The sequence below is a fragment of the Trichosurus vulpecula genome, chromosome 6 (genome assembly GCF_011100635.1).
Source record: "Trichosurus vulpecula isolate mTriVul1 chromosome 6, mTriVul1.pri, whole genome shotgun sequence".
NCBI lineage: Eukaryota > Metazoa > Chordata > Mammalia > Diprotodontia > Phalangeridae > Trichosurus > Trichosurus vulpecula.
Genome location: NC_050578.1, coordinates 280,392,886 through 280,416,556, shown reverse-complemented (window position 1 = coordinate 280,416,556; position 23,671 = coordinate 280,392,886). Strand labels below are relative to the sequence as shown.

Genomic DNA, 23,671 nt, shown 5'->3' with positions numbered 1-23,671 from the left:
TTCCCATTTTAAAGAGGAACAAACAGGCTCAGAGGGACAACATGATTGAAATGTAAGCACACGGCTAATAAATGCCAGAGGTAGGATTCTAACTCAGATCTCTTCTGACTCCAAGACCAGAATTCATTCCACTCTGCCAAAGTTATGTTAAAGATTCCCTAAATGCCTACAACTTCAGGGCATCACTGATTCAGAGCTAAATGGGACATTCAGTTTCAGTAAGTCCATCTCTTATTTTTGCATATGAGGAAACTGAGGCTCAGAAAAATAACAACCAAGGTCACACACATATATATGGCAGGGCTGGGATTTGAACATAGGACTTTTGATTCCAATTTCAGTCCTCTCTCCATTGGGCCATACTGCTTGCCAATAATAAAACTGACTACTGCTTATTGCTATCCCACTATCCTCAGCTTCAGTCACTTTGGCCCTTCTAGGCCCTGGAGGACAACAGCTGCGAGGAACGTTGCAAACTTGAACAAACTGCGCACACATCAGTTCTCATTGCTGCTGCTCCTGGTAGCAGAAGGTACATGAGAAGCCCTAGCCAAGGAAGACTTGGCTTCCAAATCAGGGCATGAGACTCTGATTGCCAGTGACTTGGCCAGGTCTGCTTGTTTGCCAAGATGTCAGCTCCTCTGCCTGGTCCTGAGCTTTCACCACCCTGGGTATACTCCTTGGACTCAGTCCAACTGGCCTGGATTCTTGGTGGAGAGGGTTCTGACCTCTGCTACCTGTGTGCCCTGTGACACAGTGCCATATCACTCCCTCCCCAGGGCTCCCATCCCAGCCCTTCTCTTGATACCTGCTCCTTGCCTTTCCTGGGTGCTATGTCACAGCTGGAGCTCCATGGGATGCCTGCTGCACTCCTCAGGGTGCTGGGTGCTCTTGGCACACAGAAATCACTGAATGTGCTGATTGAATTAATGGAGTGCACTACCCACTGGGGTGATGGTAGTGGTGCCTTCTTTTTATAGCATTCAGGTCAGTTTGTATTCAGGCTATTGCTTAGGACTGGTGCTGTTTGATCTCGTCCTTCAGCCTCAGAGCTAGCTGAGCATGCTGTACAGCCATGAATCTCCCAGCTGCCAGCTCAGCTGCTGCCAGGAAGTGTTGTCTCCTAGCCTTTTCTGGGCATGCAAGGTGTTGGCTACATTATGAATCCTTGTAAATCTCAGGTTCTGCATTATATATATATACGCATAAGATGATAAATAAGGGTGGCCACCCTGGTTAGCGAAAAGAGCACTGGACTTGGTGAGATTGGGCTCAGATCTGGGTTCTGACATATCCCAGCAGGACAGCTGTGGCCAAATCCATTTTCTGAGCCTCAGTTTCCCCATTGTGAAATGGAAGGAATAATGCTGTTATTACCTGCCTACCTCGCAGGATTGTTGTGAAGAAACAAATGAGATTCTTTACATGGAGCGCTTTGTGGACCTGGATGTATGAATATAGTGGTCAGCTATTAGGGGGTGTCATTTGGTTTTCTGGTTTTGCTCTTGCTTTCATCTTAGACAGGTGGCCAATGAGTTTTGAAATCCATAGGTGTAGATAGATGTATATTTTCTTCATTTAGGAGATGATGGCCTTGAACGTTTGGTTTTTCGCTAAAATGGTGGGCCTACCCATGAGTACTTCATAAACTCCTCCCTGTACAAATCCTGCCGGTTTTTGTTATGAACCAGTAGTGAAAGGCCCTGTCTTACATTTGCACAGAATGAGCATTCTGGTGCTAAACTGTGAGCCAAGCCATTGACACAGAATGATTCAGAGACAAAAAGGAGCCCGTGGGCAGCTGTACTCTCTCTTTCTGCTGCTCTTTTGCTTCTAGCCTGCTCCAGCTTTCTCTGTCCTCCCTCATGCTTTCCCGTCTGCCCCTTGGTCCTTCCTTGGTGGCCCCATGGACATCCCTGAGCTTACATCTGGCCTGGTACTCAGGTGCTCAGACAGAAATCTCTTTCACATTGATTGTTGTTCTCTCTTGTTTTTCCACTGAGGGATAGGGGTGGAGAATGGGGAATATTGAGAGCTAAAAATTCTATTTTGTGCTTTTTTTACATTTAATTTGTTATTTTCCCAATAAGCAAACATATCTTTCTCTCCCTCCTACTCCCCCCCGCCCCACCACTAAATGAACAGTGAGAGTAAAAAAAAATCCTCATAAGAAATGTGCATAGTCAAGGCCAACCAGTGCCCAGATGGGCCATGCCCCAAATTGTATCGCTCACTCCATGACTTTTCTTGCTTGGGTGGTTAGTGGGTTTCATTGTTCTCTGGAACCATGGGTTGCTATCATAGTGATTGGACTGGATTGCTGGAGCTGGTTAAATTGCTTCTCTTTACAATGTTGCCTCATCGTATACATTGCTCTACTTCCACTCTCTTCACTTCTCATCAATTCAGAAAAGTCTTCTTAGGTTGTCCATTTCACCATTTCTTATCTAAATTCTCCCTTCTCCCAGCTTTCTGCTGCCAATTCTGTTTGTATTTTTGGAAAGGGAGAGGAGTCTGGCAACCAAAGAAGGATGAGCTTATCGTTGATACCTGGCAGACTTGTGTGACGTGGTATGAAATGGAAGTGTTGATCACTAAGGGCCAGGATGGCTTCCACAAGTGCAGGCCAGCACCTACCCTTATCACCAGCCTTGACAGGGCTGCTAGATTCATCAATCTGCTCTGTCCATAGAAGGATCTAGATATGGGCTGGATAATAGCAGTGGTGGGGTAAATACTGAACCAGACCAAAGGAGGAGGTGGTTATGCGTCATTGCTCATGAGGGATGTCTTGAGTGGAGTTTTCCAAGGTTTCCCCCTGTGCTATTCAACATTTTTATTAGTAATTTGCCTGAAGGTATGCTTGTCACATTGGCAGGTGGTACAACGTTGGGAACCAGAGTTAACATTTTACATGAGGGGATCCAAATCCCAAAAGCTAATTTAATGGGTCAAATCTAAGAAGATGAACTCTACCAGGGTTAAGTTCTAATCTGTGTCCAAGAAATCAGGTTAGTCAGAATAAAACAAGGAAGACTTGTTCTTTTAAAAAAGACTGGAGATTCTAGTTGACTGAAAGGTCCCTGTGAGTCACCGGTGACATGGGAATCAAAAGCTCTCTCACTATTTTAAGCTGTAGTAAGAGGGGAAGAGCACCTCAAAGGCATGAGGCCATAGTCCTGGCAGACTGTGACCTTGTCAGAACCCATCTCACACTCTGAGCTAAGTCCTGGGTGCTCTCTTCTAGGAAGGACTCTGACATGCTGGGACGTATTTGGAGGACAGCTAGGATTCCGGGGCCGGGAAGGGCTGGGGCCTGTGCAATGGAGAAGGATCCAATGAAAGATGGGAGGTGATTTAGGAGAGATATGAAGTCAGCCTTCCAGGACTCGAAAGGATTCCATGGAAGAGGGACCCATTTTCATCTCTTTGGTCCATACCAGAAATACCAGGTAAACATCAGAGAGGGCCAGATTGAGGTTGGATGCAAGGACATCCTTCCTAACAGAGAGCTGTCCCTAGGTGGGATGGGCTGCCTCAGTAGGTAGCGAGCTCTCCTTCAGCAGAGACTTCCTCTCAGTGTCTGGCTGACCACTTGGTTGAGATTGTGTAGAAGAGAGGATTCTTTGTAAGACCTAACTTAGACTAGATGGCCACAGAGGTCCCTTCCAGCTCTGGGATTCTGGATTTACTTTTCAAAAGCAGTGAAGAAATCATCTTGGAATCTGTGTGGTTGATGACTAGACTGACCATCCGATGGAATGAAAGAGACTGCAGAGAGATTTCTCAGGATTGGAAGATGCCACAAGGGAATTTGCAGAATCCTAGAAGATCTATACAGCCTGAATATGAAAGAAACAGCAAAGTATGCATTGCCTTTTAGCCTAAGAACCGCTCTGAACTCCATGAATGGATCTGTACAGACCTCTCTTGATATGGTGACCCCTCCTCTGGTGTACACTGTAACCTGTCCACACCTTTTTATCCTGTGGATTTCATTCATTTCATACACACAGCATCACAGAATTTCAAAGTTGGAAGGGACCTCAGTGGCCATGTGGTCCAACGCAGACCTGAACAAGAAACCCCTGTACCCCATCCTGGAAAACCTGGCATCCAACCCTTATGTAAACACTGCAAATGAAGGGGAACCTGCTCCTTTCAGAGACATCCCATTCTAAATAGGCATAGCTGTAAATTGTAATTCTTTAAAAACCCTTATCAAGCACTTACTACATAGTTAGTATACTGTATTCTGGGAATACAGATACAAGTAGAAAGAAACTCAGTCCCTGTCTTCAGAAAGCTTATGCTCTAATGAGGAGACACAGCACATGAAAGGAATCTGAAAAAGCCAGGTTGGGGATGGGGGGAACAGGGAAGAAAGGAAGTGTGGGCATGATAGAGCCAGGAGGGAACTGTGACATGGCTGGCCTGGACACCACACTAGGGATCCTCAGGGGGAGCAGCCAGTGAGAGAGAGAGGGCTCTTCCAGGGTGAAAAGGCCAGAGGGAAAGTGAACTTCTCAGGGAGGAAGACTCCATGACATGGTCTAAGAGAAGCTCCAGAGAGTCAGGGATGCAGCCTGGAGAAGAACAGAGTGAGTTTTTCCTTACATCAAACCTATATCTGTCCTCGTACAACCCCCAAATTGCTGCTGGTCATACCCTCTGGGACCAAGAAGAGCTCAGCTTCTTCCTTGGGACAGCCTGCAAATACTCCAGGCATCTCTGATTACTCCTCTCGTCTATCCACTCTTTTCTGAGCTAAATATATGAGTGAGACTTTCTGGGTCCTCTGTCTATTTCCATGACTATTCTTACCTTGGTTGAGCTCTCCTTCCAGGACTTTTAATTTGGAGGATAGCTCTGGGGCCACCCCTGCCTTACTGTGCTCCTCGGCCTTGCTCCATCTCCTTTTCCCAGTCCTACAGATCCCTAAGGATGCCTTTGTGGAACACGGCAGTGCATGAACAAGGTTCAGGCCCCCTGTGCTACGGACCTTCAGAAAAGTGCCCCAAAAACCTGTTTTTACTCTCCAATCATCATTGGTAATGTGCTTTCTGTTGCCCTCTGGATCATCAGAACATGGGATGAGCTCTTGCTGTTCCCCCACTTCTAGTCACATTGCATCCCCTGGGAGGAGGCCAAGAGTAAGGAGCAGCAGGACTTTGAGCCCTCTCGTTTCAGGAAGCCCCCTCCAATCTGGGCTGGCATTTCCTGCCTAATCAGTGCCATCTGCACATTATGGCCAATTGGTAAGAACATGGTCAGTTGAATGGAATTCATGCCATCAGAGGATATATACTGCCTTTGGTCATTTCTACCAGATCCTAGATTATTAAAAACCTCCCAGGACAAAAATCTGAAATGACGCTGCTGCTTTTCATGTTTTTGTTAATGCTTTGGGGAACTGACCCTAAATTTCCTGTGGGTTTTTACAAGTTTTCCTGAACTCACTGACTTTCAGAATGAAATACGCTGGAGACTTGTATCAGAAGATGTCTGATTTTCCCCTCTGCATTTGGCGAACTAGAAGGTGACAGATACAAAATGCAGGGCACCTTGGGAATGAGAAAAACTGTGTCTGAGCAGGCTCATTGAGATGTTGGCGGGCAGAGTGGTGCCAACACCCCACATGGCCCGGCTCTATGCCTGGTGAGGATTAGAGCTGTAACATAGCTTCTATCATCACTTTGGTCATTAGATCCAAAAAGGTCCTTGAAGCCATCAGGTTCCCCCTCACCTTGCCATTTGAAGGCCAATCCAGGATCACTCTGGTCACTGGATCCAAAAAGGTCCTTGAAGCCATCAAGTTCCCCCTCACCTTGCCGTTTCAGGGCCAGGATACAGCCAGGTCAACCAGGGTTTTTTTCCTAAAGCTGGCCAGCTGCTACCAATTTCTACTTTGTAATTTTGCTTAGATTTCCATAACCCAACCTGGACATGGGGCAGAATTCCACAACAATTTACAAAGTTTACATGTTAAGGCACACCATGAAACTTCAGGTAACCAGGAAACCAAATTCTCCACGTTGGCATTTCAGCATTCTGGTTAAGTGAAGTCACATTGGAATTCCTTCTAAAAAAGTACTGCTTTTGTTGCTGTGAGTATAAACCCTTTAGCATGGAGACTGTACTATCTTATCCTAAACTGCTCCAGAAAGCAGGCATCCAGAGTCATTGGTCTGAGAGATTAGACCCCATTGGATTCCATGAGTGGAGCCTCTGCCCCAACACCCCTGAGGCATGGCTAGATGGCCTCTTGTTGGTGGTTTGGCAGTGGATGCCCACTCTGGGATGGATTAGACTCCCATGTCCTACAGGTCGCTTCTGACTCTGGAATTTGGTGGTTGGCTCCCAGTTTATTGTGTTTCCTGCTCACTCAGCAGACCATCAAGCATTTATTAAGTGCCTCCTACCTGCTGAGCATTCCAGCATGCAGCCTCCTCCCCATGCACTGCCACTGGAGTACCTCTGGTGAGAACTAATGAGATGACAAATTTTGATATGATTAATTTCAATTCTAAAAACATTCATCTGCCTTATACCTATACCTGCTCTATATAAGGCACCGTGCCTTGTGCTAGGAATACAAAGACAAAAATAAAGCCTAACAAAACAATTCCTGGCCTCTAACATCTTGTATTCTTCTGAGATTGGGGAGGGAGGGACAACAGACCTACAAACAGGCATAGATACAAAGTAATGAAGAAAGAGGAGAGGGTGCTAATGGAGAAATGGGTTGGGAGACCCAGAGAAGACTTGGCTGGGGGCAGAGGCAGAGATTTGAAAGAAGGCTTGTACTCCCAGAGGCAGCAGTGAGACAAGAGGGTCATTTGTGTGAATACCAAGAGATGTGAGAGGCTGGTCGAGGCCAGGAGCCACGAGTGGTTCAGGCTGGCTGAAAGATACGTTCCCCTGCCCCCCGAAAAAAGGCTAGTAACAGAACATAGAGGCCCATATGTGTGTGTATGTATGTGTGTATATGTATATATGTGTCTGTATATATGTATGTGTATATATGTGTATGTGTATGTGTGTATGTAGGGATCTCAGAATCAGGGAGGTTTCCTTTATCTAGAGGCAATTGTGAGCTACAGAAAGATTTTGAAGAGAGGAATGATGTGCTCAGCCCCATAACTTGGGATGATTATTCTGCAGAAGTATGATGGTGGATTGGAGAGAGGATACCTTAAACATGAGGAGGTCAATTAGGAGGCCATCACTGTAGTCTAGGTGGGAGGCTATGGCAGGGAACAGATGGATAGGATTTTTGAGTCATGCCTCTGGCTGTGCCTGTGTGTGTATAGCTGTGTGATCTTTATAGAAATGATTAAGTCCTCGGGAAGTGATGAGACTAGCAGGAGAGAGTACTGAGAAAGAAAAGAAGAGGAGCCTTGACAGAGCACTGAGCTGTTTAATGACCTAGAGACGGATGATGATGACCCAGCAAAGGAAATTGAGAAGAGCTGAGCAGACAGGTAGAAGGCATACCTTCAAGGGAGGAGGGGAGAGGGGAGTGGCTGGCCATATCCTTCAGAGGCAGGAGAAGAGTCAAGAAGCCATCTGAGACTGCTGGCAGACAAGTATTGGTGGAGTGGTGGGATCTGAAGCAAGATGGCTTCAGTCTGGGAGTATAGTGGGTGGTGGCACAGGGGAGGCATGAGGTGAGTGCAGACGGCTCTTTGAGTTTTGCAGTGAATGGAGACTTGGGAGGATGGCAGGGTCAGGTGACGGTCCCCCACAGCCACCACAGAATGGGGGAGGCATGGATTCCAACACTGATTCTACCACTTCCTACATGGGTCACCCTGGGCAAGTCACTTAACCCCTGGGTCTGAGACTCCTCCTCTGTAAAATGAAGAGGGGAGTCTCCAAGAATCTCCAAGGTTCTTTCCAGCTGTAAATCTACGGTCCTATGACCTCAGTGTGTCTTCAGGAAGCCAGGAAGGAGAAAAGGAGAGGTGGGGAGAGAAAGTTGAGAGGGAGGACATTGGAAAAGGGGGTCTAGAAAGGGAGAAGGGAGAGAAAGTGAGAGAGGAAGAGGGAAGGATGGATAGAGGAAGGAAGGCGGGAGAGAGAGCTGAAGCAAGGGGAGAGAGGAAGAAGCAGAAAGAGACAAACACTTTGAGGATGAAGTGATAAAGATGGGATTGAAAGCACAAACAGGGATTTGTTCTTGACAAAGTGAAGGCCCCCTTCTTCCTCAGAGACTGGAGCTGAAGAGTTGGGGTTAGAGCTATGCCTCTGGGGCGTGGGCAGGAGCAATGGTGGGCCCCCTGTGAATGGCACCCATTTCTCAATGAAGTTGGAATTGAAGACATCGGCAGAGAGGGAGAAAGGTGTGGGGGTAGATTCTGAGGAGGGCCTAAAGGACCCTGGTTTCTGCAGGAGTACGGCTGCAGTTCAGATCCTGAATGGGTGCTAGTTCCAGCATAGAAATAAGGCTCCCCACAAACCCAAAGCTTCTGGTCTAGCTAGTTTGCCTCGGGGCTCCTTCCTCCTCCTGCAGGGAACAAGTGAATATGTTATTAGGTCTCTGTCATTTAAGGCTTTCTTAGCACCCCTTGTGAAATCCCCAGCATGTTAGCCCACTATAGGAAGGAATGAATCAATAGGTTTATGTGTGGGACTCTGGGGAAGTCATTTGCCTTTTCTCTGACTCAGTTTCTTTGTGGTAAAAATAGTGATAACACATGCAGCCTTCTCTCCAAAATTGTGGTGAGAACCATTTACGAGATAATGTGTATAAAGCCCATGGGAACCTTAAAATACCCTACAAATGCTTGTCAGTGTTGTAATTATTACGGGTACCATCATCTTCCCTTCCCTCCAAGATACGCAGTGATAATAGCTAGCATTTAGCTGTTTATAGGGAGCCTCGTGGCACAATGGATATAGATTGTTGGTCCAGGCTCAGAGACTTACTAGCTGTTTGACCCTGAGCAAGACACCCAACCTCTCTCAGTTTCCCTATCTGTAAAATGGGAATAGGAATAGCTGTCACCTCATATGGTGTGACATGTAAAGTGCCTGGTAAATCTTAAAGTGATAGATAAGTTATCATCATCCCCACCCTGGTTAGAGATCATCTTCCCCCTGCACTCTGAATATTGTATTTTCATGACTGAATTCTTGTCTGTTGAGGAAATCATACTCACAGCATCAAAGGAATATTTTTCAGGAGGAAATCCAATGTGACTCCACTTAACCGGAATATTGAAAGGCTGAGGGGGAAAGTTGATTTCCTGGTTAACTGAAGGTTCATGGTGTGCCTGGCACATGTAGACCCTCGATAAATGCTTGCAGATTTTTGCCTGTGTTCAGGTTGTAGACATCTAAAGTAGAAGCAGTGTAAGACCCCCCACCCCACCCCGAAAGAGGCAGCTGGCCGGATAGACGCTGGCCACCCTAGTCAAAAACCAAGATCCAGGGTACTCACTGTGCTCCTGGGGGTGGAAATGGAAGGGCCCCTTAGAAACTCTCCTTCCCAATCCCCTCATGTTCCAGATCTGGAAACAGGCCTGAGGAGAAGTAAGTCACCTGGGAGAATCCAAGAATCAGACCCAGGATTTAAACCAGAGGGCTCTCCATTCCATGCCCCACTAATACTGCATTGCTGCACACTGCGGTAGCTAAGGGGCACCACAGTGCACAGAGCACTGGATCCGGACTCAGGAGGAGCCAAGTTCAAATCCAGCTCACTTACTAGTTGTGTGACCCTTGGCAAGCCACTTACCCTCTGTCTGCCTCAGTTTCCCCATATCTGAAATGGGGCTAATAATAGCACCAGGATTGTCATGACAGAACATTTGTAAAGTGCTTAGCACAGTGACTGGCACACAGTAGGTGCTTAATAAATGCTTCTTTCCTTTCTTCCTATACCAAGATGGGGCCAGTGGGCATTTGTCCTGAGATGCTTATGTCCATGGATGTGAGCGCTAATAGTCAGTCAACTAACACCTAATAAGCATCTCCTTTGTGCTGTGCTGTGTCCTGGTGACCAAAAGAAAGGCTCCCTGCTCACTGGGCGCTCGTGGGTTAACAATGATGTACAAACAAGATAGCAACTGAGTGAAGCAGAGAATTAACGGGAAAGACTTCTGGAGGAGGTGGCTCTTCAGCTGGGACTTGAAGGAAGCATTTCTGATCCTTCTTCTCCATGGTGACCACTGTACCCTTGCCTCAAGAGAAGCTCAGACCAAACCTGGGGGCATCAGTGGGACACATGGTAGGGGCTTAGTAAATGGCTCCTGTAACTGTGCGGCATGACTGTCCTTTGAACTGGTCCCTTACGCCGCTGCCGCCACCCCAGTCAGACTGGGTCTAGCTCTGCTCCCATCCCTTCCCCCCCAGTGTGTGCCCCTCTGCTCCTATAGACCCTGGGCCAGCACCTTTGTCTTGGTGACTTCAGGGCAGAGGATTCAACAGTCCAGAGGGCTTGGGCATCAAAGAGAAAAAAGGAGCAGATTTCTAGGCTCAAATGTCCTCTTGATCCCCTCCCTCTGGCTGTGGTAGTTAAAGTCTGTGTAAAAACAGGTCAACAATTTTTGTCGTTGTTCGATCTTTTCAGTCATGTCTGACTCTCCGTGATCCCATTTTGGGGTTTCCTTGGCAAAGATCCTGGAGTGGTTTGCCATTGCCTTTTCCAGTTCATTTTATAGATTTGGAAACTGAGGCAGACAGGGTTAATTGACTTGTCCAGGATCGTATAGGTAATAAGTGTCTGAGACCGGATTTGAATTGATGAAAATGAGTCTTCCTGATTCCAGGCCAGGCATTCTCTCCTCTGCACCACCTAACAGTCCAGACACCGACTTTCAGATGGACAGTTCTTAACCAGCTCTTAGTCCCTAATTGAGGCTTTTCTCCTGGTATAATCTGAGGAATTGAAGCATCATTGGAAAAGGGGGAGCTTTAGAAAGCAAGTGAGCCCCTGAGCCCCAGGAAGAAATAACTGCACACTCCTCTGGTCTCAAGTATCTAGGTAGACAGCTCCTTCAGTGGGACAAGTCTCCAGTCCTGAAGTTGCTTTGGGACAGAAGGTGTCTTGAGAGCTAGTCCTCTAAGCTCAGCTCCTGGCTCTTAAGCCTCCTTGGGGCAAGGGCCATGCCACCCTTGTCTCTGGAGCTGGTACCTGTGCCTTATACCATTCTCGTTCCCTCTGCGTGTAACAGGTGTTTAATTTGCTTCCTCTGAATGGAGTTGGCCCTCACCAGGCACAGAGCTGCAGCAAGAACGGAAGCTTCAGCTGAATGGGCGCTGAGCCCAGGGACGCCTCCACAAAGTTTGCGTGTTCAAAATAAATTCTTAGGATCTCTGAGGTTCTTCAGGTTTTGGTCTTTCTCCTAAAAGGAGAGCTTGGAAGATGAAGTAACTACGGTCCAGTCCCTTAGGGCCCAGGTCGCTGAGGTTTGGCCTGTAGAAATTTAGATTTTAGAATGCCCTGGAAAATCACGTCTGTCTTTGTCCACAGCCCTTTTTTTTTTTTTTAATTTTCTACAAGCAATGGCAGACTGTGCACAGATAGCACTGGTCGTGACGGTCCCAAGCCACCCATCTTCTCTGTTCATTGGGCCAAGAAATACATGTGTTGAATGTTGACAAAGTGGATGGCCCGGACTCCGCTGGCCAGCACTACCCTACTGAGTGCAAGGGGGCCAAAGCATGGATGAGTGGGGCTGTGAGCTAGTCCTGCCACAGAGGGCGGAGGTCGTGGGTGTCCTATGGCTTGAACAAGCGTGGCCCTGAATGAAGAGCCCCGGCTAAGCATGGCTTCATGATTGGTCCATCGTTAATGAAGACAGGCAATGTCTCTTTCAGTTCAATTTCACAGATATTTATGAAATGCCTATTCGGTGCCAGGCCCTTTGCTGAGCTCCGGGAAGATGAGATCAAAAAGAAAAAGACCTTTCTATGGGCAGAAGAGTCATGGAGCCAGAAAATGAAATACAAATAATCCGAGGAGGGAGAGAGCATTGATTCCTAGGGGCATCAGGATGAACTTCCTTTGGGAGGTGGCTCCTGAGCTCCTCATAAACAGCTAGGTGGTGCCATAATGGATAGAACATCTGCTTGGAATCAGAAAGCCTCATCTCCCTGAGTTCAACTCTGACCTCAGACACTTACTAGCTGTGTGACTGTGGCCAAGTCACTTCATCCTGTTGGTCTCAGTTTCCTCATCTGTAAAATGGGCCGGAGAAGGAAATGGCAAACCGCTCCAGTGTCCCTGCCAAGAAAACCCCAACCGGGGTGGTGAAGAGTCGGACACAACTGAAATGACTCAACAGCAACAGCATGAGAAGATCCTTGAAGGAAGCGAGGGGCGCCACAAGGTGGAGATGCGGAAGGAGTGCGTGCCAGGCATGGGGACCAGCCTGTGCAAAGCCATGGAGCATGCCAGGGTGAGGCAGGAGCACGTTGGCCACTTTAGCTGAACCTGTAATTTTATCCATGGGTGATCTCTCCCCAGCCTAGGCCCTACTTCAACAAGACTCCTCAAACCAAAGGGAAATGATTGATTTTTAACAGTTCCTCTCATTCCATGTAGCTAATTAATCCATCCTATAGGGACTTAACCTTTTTTTATTTGTTTTCTTTGAGCGCCTAGATTTTCAACGAAATTTGAAGGTGGTAATGGTCTCTTCCCATGACAAAGGAGATGCAGAGAACACCCAGTCTCCACACAAGGCGTTCCTTGCATTCCCGGAGCGTCCTATGATCTTGGGAAGTCACTGAAGGGACTTTGGAGCACTCCTTTAGGAAGATTGGTTTTCTTCCATAAAATAATAATTTTGCAAATGGTGTATTTGAAATTGGGGGACTAGTGTGATGAAGGTAGTGCTCGAGGAGGTAGCTTGGTGCTGGGAAGAAGACATGGGTGCTGGGAAGCCTATGGTTGGGCATCCTCAGAAATAAGGATCAGGAGGTTAGATGGGCCAGGTAAATTAAGTCTATTTTATGGACTGATGTTTTCTAAAGGAATTAGGTTTTCTACATTGCATTTCACTTGCTTTTCTTTTTCTCCAGGACAGAATAACTTCTGCAAGTCCCACTTTATAGTGTTTGAAATCCTTAACAATCCTTGAAAGAAAACTGGAAGTCACTTGTTTACCCCCAAAGTAGTCAGGATATCTTTGCCCAATATATTTCACTGTTATTTTGGAAGCAGTGTGATGAGAGATTTGGAACTGAAGTCATGCTAGGCTGGAGTCCAGATCCTGTCTCTGACACTTACTGGCTGTGTGACCTGGGGCAAATACCACTCTGAGCCTCAGTTTCTTCATCTGTACAATGACGCAACAATGTGCCATGTGCCTCATAGGGTTGTGGAGAGGATTCCTTTCTGAGCCTTGCTGTAAAAGAAATTACTTGTTATTTCACTGATTAAAACCTTTAACTCTTCCACCAATGTATAGGAGATAAATTGTAGCCAATGGGGTTTAAATCAATATTTCAAATAATTTCTACAGACAAGCCCTTCCTCCTGTCACCTAGGCTGTTGCAATAGCCCCCTGAGTGGTCTTCCTGCCTCCAGCCTTTCCCCTCCTCAAGTCATCCACCAAAGAGCTGGCAAAATTACCTGTTGGTAGCTCATGTCTCTCTCCTGCTCAAAAGTCTTCTGTGGCTCCCAACTGCTTGCATAGAAGAGAACACAGCCTTTCCAGGCTTTCATCACATCTCTTTCAGGGAGTCTACTTTCCAGAGTTGTCAAAATTCCAAGCCTGGAGAAAACTCAGTGGCTACACGGAACAGCCCACATGCAAATACTTTACATTTATCCCCAAGAAATTTCATCTTCTTGGAACTGAATCACTATCATTCAGTAGGTTAGTTAGCCCTCCCAGCACTGTGTCATCTGCAGATCTGATGACCTTGCCATCTGTGGCATTATTAGAGTCACAGATTAAAAAATTCAACAGTATGAATCCAAATCCAGATCCCTGGGGCACTCCACTTGAGAGCTTCCAATTTGGAATTGATAAATACCTGTAGCGAATACCTTCAGATCTCCCTACTCCAAAAGCTCCAAATTCATCTGTTTGTACTAATTGTCTAGTCCACCTCTCTTCCTCTAAACTCAATACTTTGTCTCTTCCCCTCTGTGCTTTCCCACAAGACACTCCTCATGGCTGGCATGCCCTCACTTCTGCGTCCCCAAATTGTAGCTCACACTGTCTTGTGTAGCCTTCACTGACCCTCCCTGTTAGTGTTCTATCTCTTCTCAGTTTCCCTTGTGCTACATATATCCATGTTGAGTGGTGGGGGTTTCCCTCTTAGTAGAATATGAGTGTCTTAAGGGCAAGAACTGTCTTTGTATCAAAGGTGCCTAAGATAAGTAATAATTATTAATACTTATATATGAAAAATATTAATATGATATTAAACATTAATAAAAATATTTGACCTGCATTTCTTATACAATATCAAATGGTTCCTTGGATGAGGAAGTCAGTGTTCCTTCCCAGGCACCTGTGTTAGCCCAGTATGGTTGATTTGTGAATATTTGTTGACTACAAAATTCTTGGGGCTGAGGGATCTACTTGTTTGACTCAACTAATCCTTCAATCACCTCCACTGATTTATCAAATCGGCTCTTTTCCCTTTACCAAAACAACCACCTGTTTGAAGCATGCTGACCCAATAAATAACTCAGCTGTTAGCACCTTGTCGATGGGGGGGTCTGTTTTCCTTGTAGACTTTTGCATTCTTTTGAAGGCAGAGAGAAAGTCAGACAGCCTTTTCCATTGTAAAGCTGGCACTGCTTGCCTCAGGCTGTGAAGGGCTGTTGGTGACAGCCACCCGTGCTTCCCCATGAGAGCCTTGGGGCAGGGGTGGGGCAGAGCAAGGCTGCCCTCACTGTCCACAATGAAGACAACCTCAATGACTCAGTAGTAGCTGGTAGACACCCTCCATTTAGATTTTCTAAACACTCAGGCTGGATCTCAAGCATTCCAAAGTGTATTATGGCAGGTTTGAGAGTACAAATGCCAGATTCAAAGTTGGAAGGACCTCAGGGACCATGGAATCCAGCCTTTACTTGAGCAGTCAACCAATAGCCTTTATGAAGAGCCTGCTTTGTGCCAAGAATCCCTTTTGTAGAACACCTGATAAGCGATTGTCCTGTCTTTCCTCCTATGGAGAGCTCATCACCTCCCAAGGGGATGATGCCTTTTGGACAAATCTCATTGTCTGGCTCAAGTCTATGTCACTTGCCTTGTCTGAGCCTCAGTCTCCAACTCTATAAAATGGGCTGACTAGATGATTGGGGTTAATGCATGGAATCCCACTAGTTCTGTCGTCTAGTGCTAAGTAGAGCAAGCCTTATCCCCTTCCCGAAGAATGGCCTTTCAAGCACGGCCTGGCCACAGACTCTAACCGAGAGGCCCATTTATAAGTCCTATTTCAGATTGTATTGTGCCTGCTTTAAGGGGGCTGTCCAGTACACAGCTATGGTGGTACCTTTTCCAGTCTTTACCAATGTTATCCATGGTTAGCCCTTATTTGAGCTTCATCTGAAAAATAAAAGAGTGTCATTTCCTTGAGGGCAGACTCGTTCATCTTTCATCTTTCTTTCTTCAGCACTAGAACAGTGCCTGGCTTATCTTAGGCACATAAGTGTCTGTTTTCTCCAGTACCCTTCAAACTCAAACTAACTTGCCGGGTAGGGGGCTTCCTCCTGGGTGAGAAGTTTTGCTGGTGGAGGAGAGGAGAGAAAGAAACCCCTTCTCCCCCCTCCCCACCCCTCCACCCATACCCTCTGGTCAGGTGCAGGACACAAGCCACAGAACTATTCAAGACCAGGACTGGAGATTCAGCCTGAACCCAAGGAGGTGGCTTTGCCCCTTCGATTCAGTTGAGAATCCAGTTCAGGAGATAGCTGGGCATCTTTAGAGTTAATTTAGCACCTCATTATCTGTCCCTTACTTTCTTTAACTGCATCAAACAGTGGGGGAAGAGGAGGGGAATCAATTAGAGATCACTAGGGAGAGATCAGCCTTCCCCTCCCCAGCACATGTACACACGGCAGGCCCAGGAGGAAGGTATTACTAGGTGTCTTTTCATCCCCACTTTGCAGAGGAGGAAACAGTCTCAGAGAAGTCAAATGATGGCCAGATGGTTTTCCAGTGAGTTTCAGAGTTTGAATCCACGCCTTGCAGGCTTCTGGTCCAACACCCTATGTTCAGTCACACATTGTCCCTTCATCAGCATTCCCCGCATGTGAGGCCGAGAGCCAGCCCCAGCTCTCCAGATGTGTTCTGCCCAGGCAGAGTAGAAGGTCTCCTTGTCATGTGCCCAGTGTCATCTCTCTCCCTTCTTGGGCCCTCTTGTCATCATAGCTTTAGCTTTCTGGTTTCTTCTTTTTCTCTTTGTTTCCAGGGCCTAATGGGTCCAGATGTTTCCTAGCTACTTCCCTGGCCTCCTGCTGTCATAGTTGGCTGGTCTTTTTCCCCTGTAGTTTGGAGTGATGGCAGATAGCTTTTCAATATCTGCAGTATGGACCCTCCCCACATGGGAGACTTGCCCTGAGAGGCTTCCCAGCCATTTCCTCATCCACCCTGTATTTGTGATGGGCTCCAGGGGTATCAGCTGGTTCAGACGACCTTTAGTCCAGTTTTATTCACCAAAGAGTGAATTTGTTTATTTTTATTTTATTACTTATTTTATTTCATTATTAGTATTTATTTGTTATTATTTATCATTTATTCATAAGGAGTGACAAGTGTGAAACAGACTTACCCTCTTCAGAGAAAGGGTAAAATTTGTTAAGATCTTGGAAAACAAACCTCTTTCATCCAATGATGCAGAGAAACAGCAGCTTCTGGTGTGGATCAAAGTCCATAGTCAATTTGCCTTCTGGAAAGGGTGATCAGTTTGGAAGCTGAGATGTGGGTTCAAATCCTGATTCTGCCCCTTCCTCTGTGACTTGGCCAAGTCCTCAAACCTGCCTCGCTTCATAATCTGAACAATGAGGGGGGTGGGGCTAGATGATTGCTGATGTCCTGGACCCCAGGACAGTGCTCTCCCTTCTTCCCCACACTGTCTCTCTTGCTGATATTGGTTTGCTTTTCCTCTTGGTCCAGGCCAATTACTTTTCTCTCCCTTCCGGGCTATAACTCATCAGTACATGGTTGTTTGTCTGTCATCTCCCTCATTTGAACTTCTCAAGAGCAGGAGCTGTTTCTTATCCATCTTCACAGCCCTAATGCTTAGTACAGTGTCCAGCCCACGGTAAGCACTTGCAGCTGCTGTTGTCCATCCTTCATTCTGGAGGATGGCCAATGATGTCACAGGCAAGGTCTTGACTCGCAAGTGAACTGGATTGAACTAAGGCATTGCACAAAGGCATCAGCCTTGAGGGCCATTGGCTGTCTGTGCCCATAAAGAGTTTTCTGACTAGATTGGAAAGGCCTTCTTGGATCCTCCAGCTGGTCATCCATTTGCCATGGAAATCTCATAAGAAATCCATTTGTGGTGACAGCTGCTGATTATCACTGATAAGAAAATGGCTGGACACATCCAATTTTTCCTTCTTAAAAGTGAAGTATTAGGCCCTTTTCACCAACAGAGATAAGAAAATTACCAGGTAGTTACCAAAAGGAGAGGTTTCAAATAGCACTTTCCTGTGAAACTCCCCCTTTCTCCCTTCAGTCTGAACTGAACACTCTGGAGATCTCATTGGCACTGTCTTAAGTCCAAATGGAAACGTGACTCTGTTTAGGGTAGGGAGGGTGGGTGGGGTGGTCCCCCACAGCCCGAGAGGCCACTGCTTTGTGCAGCTGAGTGCACCAAGATCCTGGCGTATTGGTAGATTGTAAACTGCTAGAGGGTGGGCAGTGATCCCCCCTTGTCTTCACTGTGTCCCCCATGTCTAGCACAAGGCCCTGCAGAGAGCAGAAATTTCACCAATGCTGTTGAATTAAATATAGCATTTTCTTTATTAAAAAATCATTTTTATATTTTATTTGACTTTTTTCAAAATTATGTGCAAGAACAAATTTTAACATTCACTTTTTAAAATTTGAGTTCCAAATTCTCTCTTTTCTTCTCTCTTTGAGAAGGCAAGCGTTTGCTGTAGATTATACAAGTGCAGTCAGGCAAAACATGTTTCCATGTTATTAAAAATCTTCCAATGGAGAATGTTTGACCCCTAGGAAAGAGGTCCCTGTAGACAGTGAGCAACTGTGGAGTCACCGCATCCAGCCTGGGAGAGGGTGAAAACCTGGCTTAGCGAAAAGAAGCCCGCCCATCCTCCGTGGTGATTCTGTTGTTTCTTTTCCTCTCCTCCAGCTCTGGCTTCGCTCCTGGTGCCAGCAAGGATGCCATCTCTGCCTTTGACTACCCGGGGCCCAAGCGCAAGCTCTACAGCGCGGTACCTGGGAGACTGTTTGTTGTTGTAAAGCCATATCAACCTCAAGTCGATGGAGAGATCCACCTTCACCGGGGCGACAGGGTCAAAGGTCAGCTTCCAGTTCTGTTGTTTTCCTTGGGTTTTTTCCCCAGGTACTTACTTGCCCACACATGGGTGAACAGGCTTTCAAGAAAGGCCTCTCAGTTCCCAAAATGTTCTGTTGTTTTTTATCATGTCCGACTCTTCATGACCCCATTTGGTGTTTTCTCGGCAGAGATACTGGAATGGCTTGCCATTTCCTTCTCCGGCTCATTTTACAGATGAGGAAACTGAGGAAGACAAGGTTAAGGGACTTGCCCAGGGTCACACAGCTAGCTAGTAAATGTCTGAGGCCAGATTTGAACTCTTTCTGATTCCAAGCCCAGGGCTCTACCCACTGCACCACCCAGCGGCCCCTGTCATAGGATTGAGAACCAGGAGGGACCTGAGAGGCCACGTAGTCCAACACAGTTCATTTCAGGCCCAGAGAGGTCAGGGCACTGGACAGGAGGCAAACTTGGCTTTGAACCCAACCGTCCTCCTTCTCCAAATCCTTCCATCTGCTCTGTTGGCTACATCAAGGCTGCCGCCCATGTCCAGAAGCACTGAATATTAGATCCCTCCCATTTTATTGATGGGAAAACTGAGGTTGGGGAGAATAATTGTTCTCCAGGACGCACAGTCATTTAGGGGCCGGGGTAGGGCTGGAGCTCATGCTTCTCTCCTTGGTGGCCTTGCTCCTAGGGCAGTGTATTTGCATCGCCTTAGGGAGAAACAGTGAGGCCTGATTGTGAGTCCACGAGGCAAGGCTTCAGATCTCACTCCTGACCCTTCTTAAATCTGGGACTCTGGACTAGTAACTGCCCCTTTCTGAGCCTCTAGTGACTCATCTGTAAAATGGATACGATGATCCCTGAGCCTGTAGCCCTCAGAATTTCTGTGAGACATGGGTGAGATCGTATCTGTAGAGTGCTCTGCAAACTTTAAAGTGCCATGGAGTTTTCTGCTCCAACTCCTCCTCCTCCTCCTCCTTGTCATCATCATTTTCCCCCTCCTGGTGCTCACTGGCAATGTGACTATACATGGCCTCCCCTGTCCTCATGACTGTCTCCCACTGCCCAGAGTCACAGCTGGGAAGAGCCTTCTGCTTCCCTCCCTTGGCCCTGCCTCTGGGTTTCCCCTCCTCACCATTGGAGGCCCCTGACTTCTGGCTGAGCTGTGATCCCTGCTGATGGGGGCCTGCCATGGGAGGGGACCTGCCTGCTCTCTCAAGGAGGCCCAACAGGCCCAGCCACAGAAGAACTGAAGAAAGGATCTTCTCCCTCTGGCTTTGGGTGGGGATGGGGGAGGGGGAGCAGGTGTGGGGGGGATGTGACTAAGAGCCCCTGAGCATCCTCATGTCAAAATCCTCCAGTCTTGAAGACATCCCAAAGCCCATTATATTGATAATGCAGGAAATTAAATCATCCCACAGCCTGGGGGGGGGGTAGATGTTTCTGAAGATGCCATTTACCGTTTTGTCTTTCTGCTTATGCTTCCTGCATCTCCTCTAAATATTGATCCCCACCCTTCTGTGAGAATGGACTCAGTAGCACCATGGAGTGGTGCTGTGTGACAGCCTAAGGCGGAAATGGCTGGGATCTGGGATTTCTTCTGGGCAGGGAAGCCATCCCTCAGCAGGGCAGAGGGGCCTGGACCTTGAAGGACCTCCTCAGGATCATGCAGAGGAAATGGTTTACCCAAGGGCACCTGAGGCAGAATTTGAACCCAGACCCTCTGATTCCAAAGCCATTGCTTCTTCCTGGTGCTGTGGCTCTCAGGGAGTGGCCTTAGGCACAATGCAGTCAGTAAATGTGCTCCTGGCCACACTGTTCAAGCCATGGTCAGTGCAGGATCTGAACCCAGGTCTTTGGGACTCAGCTTCAGCTGCCTGTCCCGTTCACTGTGCTAGAGCTGTCACTAGCCATGCTGGTTCTCTGGGCATGGGCGAAAGACATCCTTGCGTGGAATTTCTAAGTCAGGTAGACATCAGTGTAGACAATGAGGGTGGGAGGAGAGCACCCTCATTTGGGAAGCCCTGGAATCTAACGAGCCTGCCGCTGGTGGGAGTGGGCAAGGGCTCCTGAAGCCATCTGCTGATGTCCCATCTTAATTTATGATTCTCATACACTAGATACTGAGCTTCGTCTCTCTCCTTTGAAGAGGAAAAATTGCTGTTAGGACCTTACAAATTGTGGTGGCTTGAGACAGCACTCTAACTGCACAGGCCTAATTACAGCTCTGAGCCACACAGACCCTGTTTCATCATTAGTGATACACACACACACACACACACATAACTTTGAGGCCCTTGAAATTTCCCTGAAAGTTAAGAACTTCTTAACCCAAAAAGCCACCCAAGCACCCCTGGAGAAGTTCAGCTTAGCTGAAGCTTCATCCCAATTGCAGTGTTAGGAATCCTCCAGAGGCTGCTTGGAGTCAGGAAAGCCCCCATGTCTGTCTGTCCAGTAGGGGATGAATGGTCAGAGCTCTGGGCACATGCACCAGCCCCTGGGAGTGTAGGGCCCCAAGGCCAGAGGTGCAGGGCTGAGTGCTGGAGGAAGCTGTCCATCATCTACTCCTGGCCTCCCCTCACTTTTTTCCCATTGGTGGAGCAGTCTAACCTGCCTAAGCTGTGCATTGGTGCTGACTTCCTGTGTTATATCCCACAGGTGACAGATCCCACAGGCACAGGGAGGAAACCCTATTGTTGGCTGTGCCCTGAGGAGGCCCTGATGTGGAAGGGGGCAGCTGCTCTGGAAGGGGGGGAGGAAGTCGGTTGAGTATGTGGTGGTGGGGGGAGGGGAAGAGCTGTTGTATAATTAGGAGGTTGTATTGCTTCACTAAAAATACCTCCTGAGTCAGCCCCTCCGTGACATCATGCATCTGCTGCTTGGAATACAGTTAAGGCCAAGTATCCCTTGTGTAGATAATCATCCCCAGCAGTAAAAGCCCACCCCTCAGGTACAGATCCTTGGGCCTGTGTCTACACTGGTGACTTCTTGCCCCATGCTACCCCAGCTTCCCAGTTGTTGGCTGGGAGGCTGCCTCGTCTACACCAGCCTGGCCTCTAGAGGCTGCCAAGGTCTGTTCCTGGGTGACCAAAGGCTTTGGTTCCCCAGAAATTAATGATTGCATTTCAATATGAATTGCTTCATAGCCCACAACTCCAAATCTCTCTAGCACCCACCCGCCGGCTGGATTGCTTACAAAACTGTGTTCTTTTCCAGGTTTCTATTTCTGCTCACGATTATCTAAAAAGATAAAGGGAAGCACAGCTGTCAAAGCATTGCCACCCCACCTTCTCCGGGGAGGCCTGGGAGGGGCAGGGAGGGCCCTGGTATTTGAAAGATTCCTTTGGTGCAATCTTTGCTCCTTCCACTGCTTTCCCTGCTAGGAGAGTGCTCCCTAACTGTCAGAACCGACCAAAGGAAGACGAATGTCTGTCTGGGAAAGGAAGGTGGGAATCCTTCTAGCTGAAATTGGAGGTGCTTGTTTTCCCTTCATGTGCTAGGTCCAAGTGCAGGAGCTGGTAATGTCTGGCAGCCTAACCTTCCCCAGCAGCCTCTTCCATGTCCTGCTCCCTCCCTGGCTCTTCTATTCCTGGCTAGGCCAGGAGGTCACTTCAGGGCACCAAAAAGCATGGTCCCCGTTGGGTTGACTTGGGTGCCATTTATCTGCCCCTTACCAGGCAGCATCTTTGGCTGTTCAGGCCAAGAATAAACACAGGGTCTTTGTAGCACAGAATGGTTGTTTGTTCTTGTAGCCAACTTGCAATCTTTATAATCAGAGGGTGGGAACATCATTGCTTCAATGAAGGAGCCTTCAAATGATGCCCATAGACTGGAGAAGAATGTGGACTCCTGGGCTCTGGATCTCCTTGAATGACACATAAATTACTGGGAAGTCAAAGCCTCTTGATGTCTATGTGTGTGCACGCCTGTCCTGATTCACGGTCTAGGCGCCATTCTGGGCAATTTTAGTTCATTGAGGAGAAAACTGCCATCTGCTTCCCCTGTGTAGCACACTTCATCTTCAACCCTTGTCAATACAATTTTTATGATTGGGAATACCAGGAAGGATTGCATGTGCTCTGGATGGTCCATCCAAACTGTCTAAGGCCATCACTTCCGACCACATTCAAGTCACCATCGAAAGGAATGATCCCAGAGAAACGATGCGACCAGTTCAACCCCTTCCTTCTAATTCTTATTGTGGATGTTCAGCAAAGTTTTATCCTTGCCCCCCACCCTTTCTATCCCTCCCTCCATCCCTGCCTCCCTCTCTACCTCTCACCTCATTGACTCCATGGCTTCATGGGTCACCTATGACACCAATGATGAAAACAGTATGTATCTCTCTCCTGACTCTCCATTTCCAGCTGCCAACTGGACATCACTTGGGTGTCCTAGCAGCATCTCAAACTCAACAGATCCAAAACCAAAGTTATCTTCCCGCACAAACCTGGTCTTCCTCCCAGCCTCCTCATTTCTTTGGAAGGGACCACCATCCTTCCTGGTTCATGGCATCATAGGATCATATTTTTTTGTGTGTGTGCTGGAAAGAACCTTGGTGTTCATCTATTCCAAACCCTTCATTTTATAGATGAAGTATCTGAGGCTGTGTCTTGCCCAAATTCTCCTACACAGTAAGTCAAGACTCACACTCAGCTCTTCCTGACTCCAAGTCCAATGTCCAGTCCCATGTATGCCCAGCACTGACTCCTCTTGGCCTCTTCCCCTCTTCTCAGTCCTCACCTCCTGTCTATTCCCAAGCATGGTTGATTCTGCCTCCATAGCATGGATCCTACATGTTCCCTCCCCTCCACTAAGGGGCACCCCTCTAGCTCAGGTCCTCATCAGCTGTTGCCTAGACTAATACAGTTGCCCCTTTGTGTGTTCTTTCTGCCTCCAATCTCTCCTCTCTCTACTTCATCCTTCACAGAGCTACCAAAATGAGCTTATGCATAAGTATGACCATAGCATTTCCCCTACCCTCACTCAGAAACCTTCACTGACTCCCTGTTGCCTCTAGGACAAAATATAAACTACCTAGGCTAGCAATTAAAGCCTTCCACAGTCTGGCTCCAACCTCCTTTGCTGACTTTGATCTCTTATTACGTGACAATTCTAGCCAAACCGGACAACTGGGGTCCCTACCCCCTCTCATCCTAAATTCTCCTGACTTCAGGGAAATGATCACTAAATTTCCCATGCTCCAGACTGGCTCTGCTCTTTC

General features: G+C 47.5%; 1 protein-coding gene across 1 annotated transcript in view; it reads left to right on the top strand.

Annotated features, from left to right (window-relative positions):
* Positions 1–23,671, top strand: part of SHANK2 (SH3 and multiple ankyrin repeat domains 2) — a 717,699-nt gene that overhangs the window by 278,430 nt on the left and 415,598 nt on the right. Inside the window, exon 13 of the mRNA XM_036763425.1 lies at positions 18,295–18,464. Coding sequence (XP_036619320.1) covers positions 18,295–18,464 — 170 coding nt within the window. The remainder of the gene's footprint in view (positions 1–18,294; positions 18,465–23,671) is intronic.